We start from the raw sequence: 13,565 nt of genomic DNA on the forward strand, positions 1-13,565 counted from the left end.
AGGGGGGGGGGGGGGGGGGGGGGGGGAATACGCAGGCCCAGTGCAGAAGTCCTCATCTTAAAAATCAGGGCCAGCATGTCTATGTCTATTTGTTATTATTATTATGTCTATTTTTATGTGCCGTTTCACAGATAAACTACTCTTGCTTTTTTTGTTTACGCCTTCAAATGATTAGAAACATAAAGTCAATGGCATTAGTCAAGTAAATACAATTACTGCTTTAAGAAAAACAGACTCAAGTCAAGACCACCCGATGGACATTGCAGCTACGGCAAATTTATTTAGTAGAAATCTGTTAGAGATTCAAACAACAATGGTAGTAGTACAGCAGAAAATTACAACCCCCTTCCTTTAAATCGTCGGGCGGCCACAGTGAAAAACATTTCAATGATGTTGGTTAAAAACCTTAGAGCAAACTGCAAGTCTGAGACGAGGAGGCACTTAGATGCATGATTGTGGAAAATTACATCAATCTGCTCTACTCAAAACATTTCCGGACACTCAAAGAAAGATTTCTTTAGCAAACAGACATGGGAAGTTATTGAAAACTGGACATACAGTGAATTAGTATCCAAGTAGGGAGCACTTGTCTCTACTCTAGTGTACGGACAGCATAACATGAGAGGGACTTGATTAGAGAATTAATTATCTGTCCATCTATCTTATTCTCCAGCTATATTGGCAGGGCTGCTGACTAATCCCCTGGTCGGTCAGTGAGGTCGCTTAGTAGGGAAAGTGGTTCAGTCCTGTGATGAGAAGCTTTACGGACCTTAAACGTTTATCTGAAATCAGACTTGCTGTTAAATTCTTCGTGGTTAACTCTGTTCATTGTTCAGAGAGGTGCAGTTACACAGCTGGCTCCGGCGTCTCGTCTACAGCTTGGCTTTGCCCGGCTGTAGCTGCAGGCTCTGGAGCTTCATGGCCAGTCCCATGTTCCCTGTGATCTTCAGCTTGCCCTGGAAAAACGCCTGTGAACAAAGAGAGGGAAACGAAACAAAACAATCATCCACAGAGTTGTGAATCTGGGTACGCTCTGTACTGGAAGAGAACTACATGCTGCTAGTTTTAAGAGTTACCGTGAGAGATTAACTCAACCCAGGGAAAGTGGGGCAACAACAAGCTTATGAAATGTCAGGAAACTGCGTGGCACACAGGCGCAGAGCTGGTAGAGTTAGAGAAATGAATATTTGTGGACTGGAGTGCAGGAGGTAATGATTTGACTGCTCTGAGTAAGCAGAAATTCTTAGGATATGTTCTCAGAAGGAGAATGAAAACTTTTTCATGTGAGATTATGACAGAAAAGGAAAAGGTGAAATAGTCAATTTTGCTTTAGTATTAAAAACACCATGCAAAAGGTCGATCTGTCCACATTTCGGGGAAAAGCAGTGGAAAAACTGTGTTTCTTGAAGCATGCACAGCTGTCCTTCATGACATAAACACAGTGCAGTGACTTCTGATAATCACTGTAAATGGCCGTGGACTGATTGCAGAGAGGTGTGTCATCACAACACTCTTCCAATACAGATGACCTGGTGGGCCTCATGACTCGCTGCTTTGGCATGAAGCAATTCAGAGTTGGAAAACAGTGTCCGGAATTAACTTTTTGACTCACCGGTTCCCCTTGGCCAGTTAGTCAACTGGTAGATGAAAAAATCCACCAGCCAAGCATATTTTTTACCGGCCAAAATAATAAATTGCCTTTTTGTGTCACACATACATTTGTTTCAGTACATTTTATTAAGATAATGAAGCATTATGTCTAAGGGTGTAAGAAAATATTGAGAAAAGAAATCAAATATCGCAATGTTATCTTTTGTGATACTGCATCGATTCTCAAAAAACACTGTATCGATTTTTAATTAACAGTTTACATGCAAAAATGACCTCAGTTAATACTTTGTCATTTGCAAAGATATGTGTCCTCTTTAAGTAGTGCTATGATGTTGGATGTTACAGGGACTGTGATAAATGCAAATGTAGATCCTTCTGTTCTGATTGCATAAAAAAGTAAACTTTTTTACTCAGATTTTATGCATATGGTGGTGTGTTCTTTATACTATGTCAGTTTTCCTTAAATTAAATTTAAAAAAATCACAATATATCTCGCCTTGCTTACATTATCGCAATAGATCGCAATGTATTAAATCGTAACCCCTGTATCATGATACGTATCGTATCGCCAGATTCTTGCCAATACACAGCCCTAATTATGACAAATGCAAACTTAGAGAAGAGGCCAGACCAAAATTTGAAGCAAAATAATTTAAATATATTGATGATTAATCAATTTCAAGCCTGAATACTAGGCTTGGGTGGGATCTATTTTGTCTTACCTCCCTGACATTTCACCAGGTATAGGCTACAATATCAATAAATCCCATGTACTTCAACATTTGAAAAGATCATGATAATGTTAGAATTCACCTTTGCCCAATATTCATTTTTACTGACTAGAGCCTGAACTTATCATAATGTAAATCAATCACACTCCCGTGTTGAAATCGGCAGAACGAGAGCTAGTTAACGTTAGCTGTTAGTCCTGCCAATTTCAACACGGATTTGTTGTTCGCAGTGTAGCATTATCAGGGAAGGACGGGCTGCACGGCATGGAGGATGTTCCCACTGTAACGTACTCACGTTGGACTGACAAATTACGCACACACAAAGTTCATTCCCATCCAGACCGCAGTGATTGTTTTAAAGAAATCTTTTCGATAGTGAGTTTACCGCGTCCCAAACACATTTTCTATCGTCCCCGGGGCAATGGGATGCCGTTAGTATCGCGCCCTAGCAGAAAAACGAGGACCGTCACGTTTACAAAATTTTGGCATCCACTTTGTACCGAAGTATCGGTTCTCGTAACATCAGTAGTGTGTGTGTCAATCTACGACACAGCAGCAGCAGAGGAGCGCGCCTGTAAATGACACCAACATGCTGTAGAGACTCTCAGTGTAACCGAGCATAGTTTTTTCATTTAATATTCTATGTGGGATTGAGTCAAAATAAACTACAGTGTGTGTTTATAGACAGATGTGTTTTTAATAGTTCTTGGCACAGAGGAATAGCATATATCAGGCTTTGGATACATACACAGCACTTGTTAGTAGGACCAATTCATTGTTGGTTTTGGTCTTGTTTTTCTTTGAAGTCAGGCATGAAATGAATCTCCGTCATTTAATTGTCTAGGCTGCACGCAGGAAATCTGTCTTGTGTTTTAACCCTACACAGCGACGGCTTTATGGCCTCTAGTCTGAGGGCGGTAAATTGGCACATTCAAGCCAATAATGACGCAGCACAGCGTTTCCTCTTAATTTCACCCAGGCGCTAACAAAATATCCTGTCAGTACCGCATCCAGCTGGCAAACAAATCTGTTCCACTGCTTAAAGGAGAATCTATGGACAGGACACATAAAATACACTCACTGCAGGAAAAGCCTACACAACTCAATCAGTCCCCACATTAATATTACTAGTGCGGTGCCCATCGGTAACGGGCCGATTCCTTGGCCCCCAGAAGTGCTGCTTGCAGTGTTGTCGTGAATCACGGTAGGGCTGCTTACACCCGCCAAGTGTAAAGGTGATCGGGTGAGCGGTTCTCGAGATATGAGTACGACATACAGAAAGACAGACAAAGATTCCTCCCTTTATAGTTAGATTAGATAGTTAGATATGGCAGTGTATTGCTGCCACACAAGAAAAAAAAAAACAGATCTGTATCACGTTATAACATGAAAAGTTTATTGTAATAACAAGACGTTTTTCAAGTTACGACATACAAACTTATCGCGTTATAGCAAGAAACTTTTTTCTTATAAATATATTATATATCTTGTTATAACGTGAAATGTGTCATGTTAAAAACGTGATAGCTTATTGTTATAACAATAGACATCATTTATATGGTTATAACGTGAAACGTTTCACAAACCTGAACCTTTGATGTTAATAACATATCGCCCAACACTAAAATACTCCCACAAACTTTTGCCTTAAAGAGGCAAAAAGTAAATGGTGTACTCGTACCTTCTCTGAATCAGAATCCTCATCAATACTACATGCAAACAAGTCCACTCAAACCCCACTGAGATTGAATACTCACAGTCTGTGGGTTCATCTTCCCTGTCATCAAGGCCAACAAGTCTGTATCTGACATGGAAATGGTGCAATCTGCTTTCTTAGCTGCAGGGCAGAGACACACATAGCTCAGTTAAACAAATAGGAACATGCATCTCAGGGTATTTATTCAGTGGCTTGCAGGTATTTGAAGTAAAGTAAGTTGAAGTTTGAATGTAAAAGTGTAATAAAGGACACAGAGACTGAGCAGACAAAACTGTCGATATGTGCAGACCTTGAGCATAATACTGTTCTTTCCACCCACAGTTGAATAGTAACATGACAAAGCCCTAATGTTGTTTACCTGCGTCATTGTGAACACAGCCTTTGCCGTTCTTCACGTCCACATACCAAATCGCTTCCTGTCCATTTGGGCCGTCCTTTACTTTGAAGGCAAACACTCCACCGATCTTTTTCACAAACTGCTCCCCTTCCTGTTGAAAGTGAACAGAGATTTTACACATTGTAAACTCTACAGCATCTGTATTATATATCAATTACATTTTCATCACCTATATTTACAAGCTTATAGGGCATAGTCACTTAGCTAGGCAGACCACATATTACTCTTTTCAAGATACTTTATGCCACTTGGAAATATGTGAGTGACACTATACATATATTCAAGGACACTTTATATGAAAAATATTTTACTGAATTAGGAATTGTTTCAGTTATTCTGTCTGCATAACCACGGGTTTTCAACACACAGTAAATATCTATATATGAGCCATCGAGTGTATATAAAAATGGACGACAAGACAATTCCCCAAAAGTGAAGCCAAAACATCTGGATCGCCCCCTGGTGACTGGCTGCAGTATAGGTCATAAATCCCGCCCCCTCCATGTTAGCGGATGGGGCAAACTAAAAAGTCAAAGTACACGTCAAATACATTTTTCTCAAAGATGGTTTCTGTAAGTTTAGGTAGTTCTTATCACACCGATGTATGTTCATGTGTTCATTTTTCTGATAAGTTTGGATTTAACTAGTTATTTGATGATATAAAAAGGGGGTGAGATGTCACGATTGACAGCTGCTCTGAGTGAAGTAGTCAGGCAGCCGGAGGCTCAGGAATTGTACGAGAGAGGAGATGTAACTTTAACTTTCCATAACCGTTACGAGACTATTTAATAAAACACGTGTCAGTTTGATCATAAATGTAGTTATAGAGATATTATGTTGATGGGTAAATGTATATTGTCTCTGACTCTGCATCATGCATGAAAAGGCATGAAATGATGATGACTGTGAGGGATCATCTGAAATGATATAATTATGCTTGATTATCATCGAAGATACTGGAATAGTAAGTTGTACTCATTTTTGTAATTTTGATGGCTAATGCACTGATAGGGGTCCTAATGGTTAATGTGTTTGAGACACTTATATTTGTTGGAAAATCTATAATACATTTCTTAATTTCGAAAATAACTATCCATTTGTGGATAATGTTTAATCTTAAACATATGTTTAGTCCAAAATATATCACAAAGTAATAGTGTGTCACGTGAATGCAAAGCTAAATGTTTTAACCTCAAGTAGACAAAGTGTGCAAATAAAAGTGCTTTACAAGCATAAACCACAAAGATATTTTAGGAACTCTGTGGAGATATTCACCACTAGTAGCGCTAGGAAAAAGAAGACTGCTAGCAAAATAACATGGGTGTAAACAATGTAGACTTGATTGCAAAATAGCAAACAAAATTGCTTTGCAGATGTTTTTATGAGGAAGGAAATGAACCGACCGACACACAATTTGTGTTTTGGTGAGAAACACTGAATATAAATAGAAACTTTGTTAACAAGAAAACATGACAGGGAACCTTTAAACTCGCAGTTTACACAGGCAACATGTTTTAAGATGACGCTCTTCCACAGGCTGCATTAACTCACTCTTTTTATATTATAAACATGCATGTGTTTATGAAGATCACTCTACAGCTGAATATATATCAAATAACAAAGGTAGGGAATATGACCCTAAATCTACCTAAACAACTGGGATCTGAATAAAAACAGGAAAATCCTCTTCCCTCCAAACATTTAACTAATATAGAAATACAAAAGTGGGACAACAGGTTCTCTCACTAAATATAAGCTCTGCATCTAAAACTTTAAATCTGTTTGTCTGATCAGTTGCCTGAGATATTACACTAAACCATGTCTCTACGTATCCAGACTGCTCCGCTGTTGCCATTTTCTCATTGATGACAAATCCCATTCATTACATAGACAGCACTGCCGGCGGGCTCAAGATGAATCTGTTGTGATTGAGGTCACACAAAGGTAACTGCTTAAAAACACTGACGTTTGGAGGAAACCACTTGTCTGATTGAGTCAACATAAGCTTGAAATTATTTTTTGCGCTATGAAATGACAGAGGTGGAGGTGATCCAAATGTGCCCCCATGAGGCTAAAGGCCCATATAGACGTATGGCACAGACTGCATGTCTGTCCGTCATGGGAGAGAGATCCCTCCTCCCTTTCTAGTGAGGACGGAACCTGCCAAAATCAAAAATAAATGGATAAATAAATGACTCGATGAATAAATATATGTCATTAAATACAGCAGAAATAATATTAAAATAAATGTGACCATTTGCTAATTACTAAAATGTAACATACATTGATATTTCTGTTTGAATTAATCTTTGTTATTAATTCCCTGATTTATTTACTCCTCTATTTAATTTTTGCTTTTTATTTATTTATATTAATTTTAAAATGTATTTATATATTTTAGCATTTGTTTTTTTATCTATTTATTTATGTTTGCATTAATTACTTTATTTATTTCTACAAGGAAGAGTAAATAAATAAGGGAATTAATAAAAAGATAAATAAATACATTTATGTCACATTTTTCCAATTAATTAATGGCTACATTTATTTTTAATATTACTTTTGCTATATTTAATGACATATTTATTTATCAAGTCTTTTATTTATTTATTCATTTATTTTTGATTTTGGCAGGTTCCGTCCTCCATACCTTTCTACCTCCAGATCTTCTTCCATATTTTACCTATTTTTTTTTTTTTTATCGGAATCGAGGGTCTAAAGACAGCGGATGTTGAATGCTAAACAGATTGTAAAGCCCCTTGAGGCAAATTTGTGATATTGGGCTATATAAATGAAATTGACTTGACTTAGAAACACTGTATGACTAGATAGATTGATATATACTTACATAAATGTATATGTACTACAAATGAATTAAAACAAAGCTCTTGAGCTTCCTTTTTAAAGAACCATTGAAATAAAAGTCTCAGAGAATACATAGTTACATACATACTGTATAAAACGTGATAATAAAGTCACAGGTCTGTGATTAACAACACTGACCCAATCCCAATGTCCACACTCAAAGACTTTGGGGGAACGCGAGTCAAAGTCTGTGATGGTTTAGGGCTGTCCCACTTTCAAATCACCAAGTCCTCGAGGGCTCTCTCGCAGATAGTTTGAGCCTTTTATGAACACTTTCCGTAAGTCCACATTTCTGCAAACTTTGCCTAAGGGAATTACCCACAATTCATAGCGTTGTGACATTAAACACAGGGTTAACAGGGGACGCTCGGAGGCGTAAAAAAAAAAAGAAGGCAAACAAGGAGGACGGCACATAGGTGTTCAGCCAGGCATATTTAAATTTACACAGAAACACTAATAATAAGGATTTAAGATGGTACATAAAAAAACAAATGAAATCAGAGTAATGCAAGCATTTGACTATATTACACACCTGGTTTATTCATAAACTATTTCTTTTAATTTTGCTTAATGAAGTTTGACAAAAACAAGTAAATTGAGGTTTTGACAGTTACCTCTAGTCTCGTAAGGCTGGTAGACGTTCAAATAGGCAGTAAAAAGGTAAAATAAAAACCCTGAATTGCATCAACAAGGTAACGTGTGTGTGTGTGTATATATATATACCTCGCTGCAAAGTGCTGTCCCATTCATATTTATACCATTTCAAGGCCTTGCAGCCTCTCACACTCAACCATTTACCAGGTGACGTCAGTGAAGTCCTTGAGGGTTCAGGGCTAAAGGCCTTAGGAGGGACATTGGTATTGGGCAATTGTCACTCACTCACTCCTATTCAACCGCTTATCTGGGGTTGGGTCGCGGGTGCAACAGCTCCATTGTCTCCTATTATAAGTCATGCAATTACCTCTTGGAGCTTCTTGTTGATTTCCTGGAACACAGCATGTGCCTTGAACCCCTCCAGTCCATCACTAGCACTGGCGTTAATGGCTTGAATTCTTGGCATGGCGAAGGCATGAGAATGAGAAAGTAAGGTTAGCGATAAAAAAAAAGTGATGAAAACACAACACAGAAATGCCAAGGTTGCCGAAGACAAAACAAATCATTGATCAAACATTAATTTTGATACTCATTGGTATGTAACGATGTCGCCACTGGATCTGTGTGTTTACCATTGTGAATGTCATTATTATGTTATATTTTAACATAATAATATGAATACCCCATAGAAATTAAATATATTCTATCTCTATGACAATAACTGCACTATACTGTGCAATATCATTATTACTACTAAGGTGTAATTCATACTGTGCAGTATTTTCAGGTGGAATTCCATTTCATTCTCACTGTGCAATATCATTTTCCACTTGTGCAATTTTGTTAATAGTCTGTTTATTGTCAATACTGTATATACTGCTCCTATTTTTATACTTCCTTCTATTTAAATGGTTCATATTTTGTTACACTTTGTTTAGCTCTTTTTTTTTTTTTTTACTGTGTTAGCTGATGCATCTTGTTTTCTGCACTATCCCCTTTGCTGCTATCCACTGCAAGTTTCCCCACTGCAGGACTAATAAAGGAATATCTTATCTTATCTTATCTTATAGAATAAAGCCCACTCAATTATCACTTTCACAAATGGATTAAGGTGCATCATGATCTCACACCTTCAGTGCCTGGTTCACAGTCACAGTGCATCTAGGCATCAAAACAGCCACTTCAAGCTAAATCCAGGATGACACCATGTATATCTTTATGCACCTGTCAGTTAGCTGAGCACTAGCTGACACTTCAGAGCGAAGCAGCAGAGCACCGAGACTGTGCTGGTCGTCCACATGAATGTACCATCACAGTTACAACAATTAGCGTTACATAATTAGCTTATGTGCTAATTATGTTGTAGCCAACGGCCAGGTAAAGCCTTGCAGTGATGTATCACAGAGCTAGAGTCAGCTAGTTGAGTGACTTAATAACATAAATGATGTGATAGCTCCCGTTAGCTGTGTGTATAACAGGGTGTAATGTTACAGCGAGGTGACCTCAATGGATTATTCAACCACATGCAGCATGACGTCACAATAAGACGGTACAGTGTTTAGCGTTCTTACCGTGGTGAGTGTATTTCAGGCATGTTGCTGTACTGTTAGGTGAGCTGACAGAGAGTGGGTTAGGGTTTAACAGAGCGGTGATGTGGGTGAAGCTAGCTGGATCTCTGCCTGCTGTTTGCTCAACTACACTTCCTGGTTTCTTCCTCCTGTCACTGATCTGCAGACTCGACGTGTCGAAGTCAGATAACACAGAGTAACCGAGCGCGATGTGAACGGCCCCAAAGTCCTGTGCACTATTAAAGTGACCTCATTCTTAGTTTAAAGGGTTTATTTAAAGGTCCCATATTATAAAAACGTGACATTTTCATGTTTTTTTATTATAAAGCAGGCTTAAAGAAACTGTTTGTAACTTTTATACACGTATAAATCTACTGGGTCGGTGTCCCATGCGCGCTCACGTGTGGCTACGCTGTTCAGACTCAGACTCCAACACAATTTACATGGAAGCACCAAAACCACAAAGTTATATCTAGTGAAGCCCGTCTGTTAAACAGTGTCAACTCTTCCTGCTCCAGCCCCCCGACCACGGCCAGAAGACACAGGGGAGACCGTAGCTTTGGTCTCCAGGGCCGGAGTCTCTGCTCCTCTGCTTGCTTGCCTTCACTCACACAACGCACGCGTTCTCGTGCTCCACCTCTCATGTGCATGCGCGCTCACTCCACACTGCAGAAGAGTTAGTTTAGCTCTGAGAATATCTAGTGAATGCACAGTGGAATTTTGTGTAGAAATAACTGCTGCAGCTCCTCCAGACCAACAGAGGTTTTCCGTGTCTTGTGAAGTGACAGGGCTCTGCAGCGAGAAACGTTATTGTCTCTGACCGGGTGCCGGTGTCTCCCCTGTTCCCAGCGTTCGGGAGGCTGAAGCAGGAAAAGCCAACACTAGGATCAGATCTAAATCATGTTCATGGAGAGACCTCCGTCTGGTCAGCTAACATTACTGCCAAGCAGGTGAAATATGGAGTGATATTGTTGTTTTAGCTGACGTGTGTCGCTTCACTGTTTTGAGCAATGCTCGTTCATGTCTATTTAGAGCGAGCAAGCGCTAGCCCGACGCTGACTTTCGTTGACTTAACGGCCACAGGTGTCGCTGTTAACAAGGATTTCTGATTCTTACAAACAGTCCCTTTAAATCCTATACAAATAGGCCTACTGTGAAAGTATCAAAACACTCAATCCACAGGGAAATACACACAGCCCGTATTCAGAAACTCTGCATTTGAAACAAGCTGTCAGGATTTCTGTCCATTTGTGATGTCACGAATATACAACATTTAGACCCTTTACACAATTTTCGTCCCAGCTTATTTCCTGGTTGCAGTTTATGTGAATGTCATCAGCTGACAGGAAGTACACATGGACCCAAGCTGCTGACTAGCAACGCAATTCTGTTGCAATTCTGTTGCAATTCTGTTGCAAATGCGCTAAAACGGAGCGTTTCAGACAGAGGGTAAATACAGGTACATTCAGGCCGACAGTATGAGGAAAATAATGTGTTTTTTGAACATTACAGCATGTAAACATGTTCTAGTAGAAACACAAAATACAAGTATGAACCTGAAAATGAGCATAATATGGGACCTTTGAAGGACCATATGACTAGCATTGTTTTGCATGTTTTTAGCCCAGTCAATACAACTTACTTTTATTAGCCTTCATAACACTAATAATTCTGCAAATAATGCTGCTTTGTTTTGCATTTTTAATTGTAGTGTTTTCTAACTTTATCAGGCAGTCATTGGTTTACCTTCCCCTCTATATGCTCTGAAAATCAAACTCTTGAAACCTGCTTGAGTTGTGTGATCCATCACAGTAAAGTCCAACACCACAGTGTTTTAATTTGTATGAGGTAATGCAGTTCAAATCTATCTTACACCATATGCACTTAAACTGCATAACCACATAATGTAATGGAGACCTTGTGATGGATTATACAACTGAAGTATGTTGTCTGCTCACTGATTATTGTGCAGAAATTAAAGGAAATCAATAGAAGTCTGGAACTGTAGAAACACAAATATGATGGAGGTAAGCATACATATCAACATGCACATAACAATTTAGTTGATTGTCCATCATCAGCCATTCAATACAATTTTTTAATTTCAGATGGACACACAAATGCTGAATATGAATACAATCAGACAGCCAGATAAGAGAAAATAATTTAAATGGGCAGAATTATGTTCTCTATATAGAGTAGGCTATGCAAAGAGTGTATGTTAGTAAATGACACTGCAATGTACATAGCATGAGTGGAGGCAGAAAATCTCATCAGTCTAATGGCAGCTGTGCACCGACATGGGAAACCAGGCACTGCTGTCCTGTTATTATAAGATTCTGCCTGGTGTTCTTTCTGTAGATGTGAGAGGTTTTAACCACACAGCTTAGTGAACTTAAGGCCAGAACAGCCACTAATCAGGGAAATACTGCCCTCTGCTGGCCAGAAGACCACATCATAATATATTAGAAATATACTGTATGGTTCACAGCAAGTGAGCCATCAGCTCAAGTTTAAACTTTTTCTGCATGATGCATCAAAAATGTTAAGGTTCGAGCTTGTAAATGTGCTTTTCAAGTTTTATACTGTATGTTTGAGATTTTACATGTGCAATGTTGGATAGGCCTGAACTCAAATAGAGTTATATTATTACATAAAAATAAACTCAACTGAGCCCCCTATTTATACCTGTGAATGAATAACCTACTCTTTTGGCTCATATGAAAAGGGAGCTGCCTTTCTCTGTAAAATATTTCACATCTGAGGGGTAATGATTATACTCACTGTCAAAACGACAATGCGTTTTTGTGGCTTGCACAGTGGATTTTGAGTTTAATCAGATTCAATCATGCACCTTTTAATTTACACTGGGATGACACGCAGGGAAATGTTTCACATGTGATAAAAGACATTAGTTCCCTGTAATATTTTATATAAGAACATGTCTCTATTTTATGATAAATGTTTTAACAATGGTATTATACTCGTGAGTCAGTTGAGATGGGCTACTATACAATTACTCTGAATTTTTCACCAGGTACAATATACCAATAACCCCAAAAGAATATTTGAACACTATCCCATCTGGTATGTACATGTTATTTAAAAACGTTGACTACGTTCCACCCTTGACCCAATTCAGTATCCATTAGGTAAAGTTTGTTTTTCTTTTAATAGAGGTATGAACTTTCTATTCTGGTAGCAACATTTTATTGGAGTGATATTGACTGAAAGAAAGTTTAGTCCTTACCACAAAAGTTCCTTCTAACAAATAAGGTAAAAGAGGTGTCATTTAAATTGATCCATAGATTATATCCAGTGAAAGGTTTCTTACCAAATTTAAAGAGTGACATACTGTAGATGTAATTGTTCTTTCGTAAATTACGTCCTGAAACTTGCTCTCAATTATTATGGTCCTGTAAACTTACACATGAGTGGTGGAAAGATGTTCAAAGTTTTATACTTGACAGATTTTGCATTTTACTTTAGAAATATTATATTTGGTTGCTATGGTTACAGTGACAAAGACAGTAATGCATTTCTCCTAATTTTTTTGTATTTTTGAAGGAAATGGAACAATATTTGTCAACCATTTCTTCTGCACAAAACATGAACACTATGAAAACAATGAATGTATGCAATATCTTTAAAGTTTTTTTAAGATACTTATTGCCATACTCTTGCATGTTTTTCTTTCTTATATATTTTATCTTGGATTTGTTTCATTTCAATTGTCCTTTTTATGTTTGGCACTGTTTTATGTTTATGTTTTTGCTATGCTTCATCTGTATGTGAGTGATTCTATTTTTCCTTCTGTTACTTTGTATACTGACAGTTTGAAATTAAAAAGTATTCAAAAGAAAAATTAAAAAGACATTCGTTTTCACTCATGATGATAATGCTTACACTGATTAAAGTGTGTTGTTTGAATAACCTGACTAATACTGAATATTTAAGGCCAACAAGTCAACTTCTTCTTCTTCTTCTCTCGGTTTCTGGCGGATCGCAACCAACTTTAAGGTGCATACCTCCACCTACTGTACAAGAGTGTGTAACATCATGTCATTTTACACATTACTGCT

The 13,565-nt window shown here is 38.1% G+C and overlaps 1 protein-coding gene across 1 annotated transcript; it reads right to left on the reverse strand.

Moving 5' to 3' along the window:
* Positions 1-253: 253 nt before the first annotated feature.
* Positions 254-9,649, reverse strand: scp2b (sterol carrier protein 2b). Its single transcript, XM_037770708.1, has 5 exons — positions 9,487-9,649; positions 8,283-8,373; positions 4,418-4,547; positions 4,100-4,179; positions 254-968 (listed from the first exon to the last, which is right to left on the reverse strand). Exons 1-5 carry the CDS (start codon positions 9,507-9,509, stop codon positions 873-875), a joined length of 420 nt encoding a protein of 139 aa, XP_037626636.1. The 5' UTR covers positions 9,510-9,649; the 3' UTR covers positions 254-872.
* Between the last annotated feature and the right edge of the window lie 3,916 nt (positions 9,650-13,565).

This window comes from Sebastes umbrosus, chromosome 5, assembly GCF_015220745.1.
Source record: "Sebastes umbrosus isolate fSebUmb1 chromosome 5, fSebUmb1.pri, whole genome shotgun sequence".
Lineage (NCBI taxonomy): Eukaryota > Metazoa > Chordata > Actinopteri > Perciformes > Sebastidae > Sebastes > Sebastes umbrosus.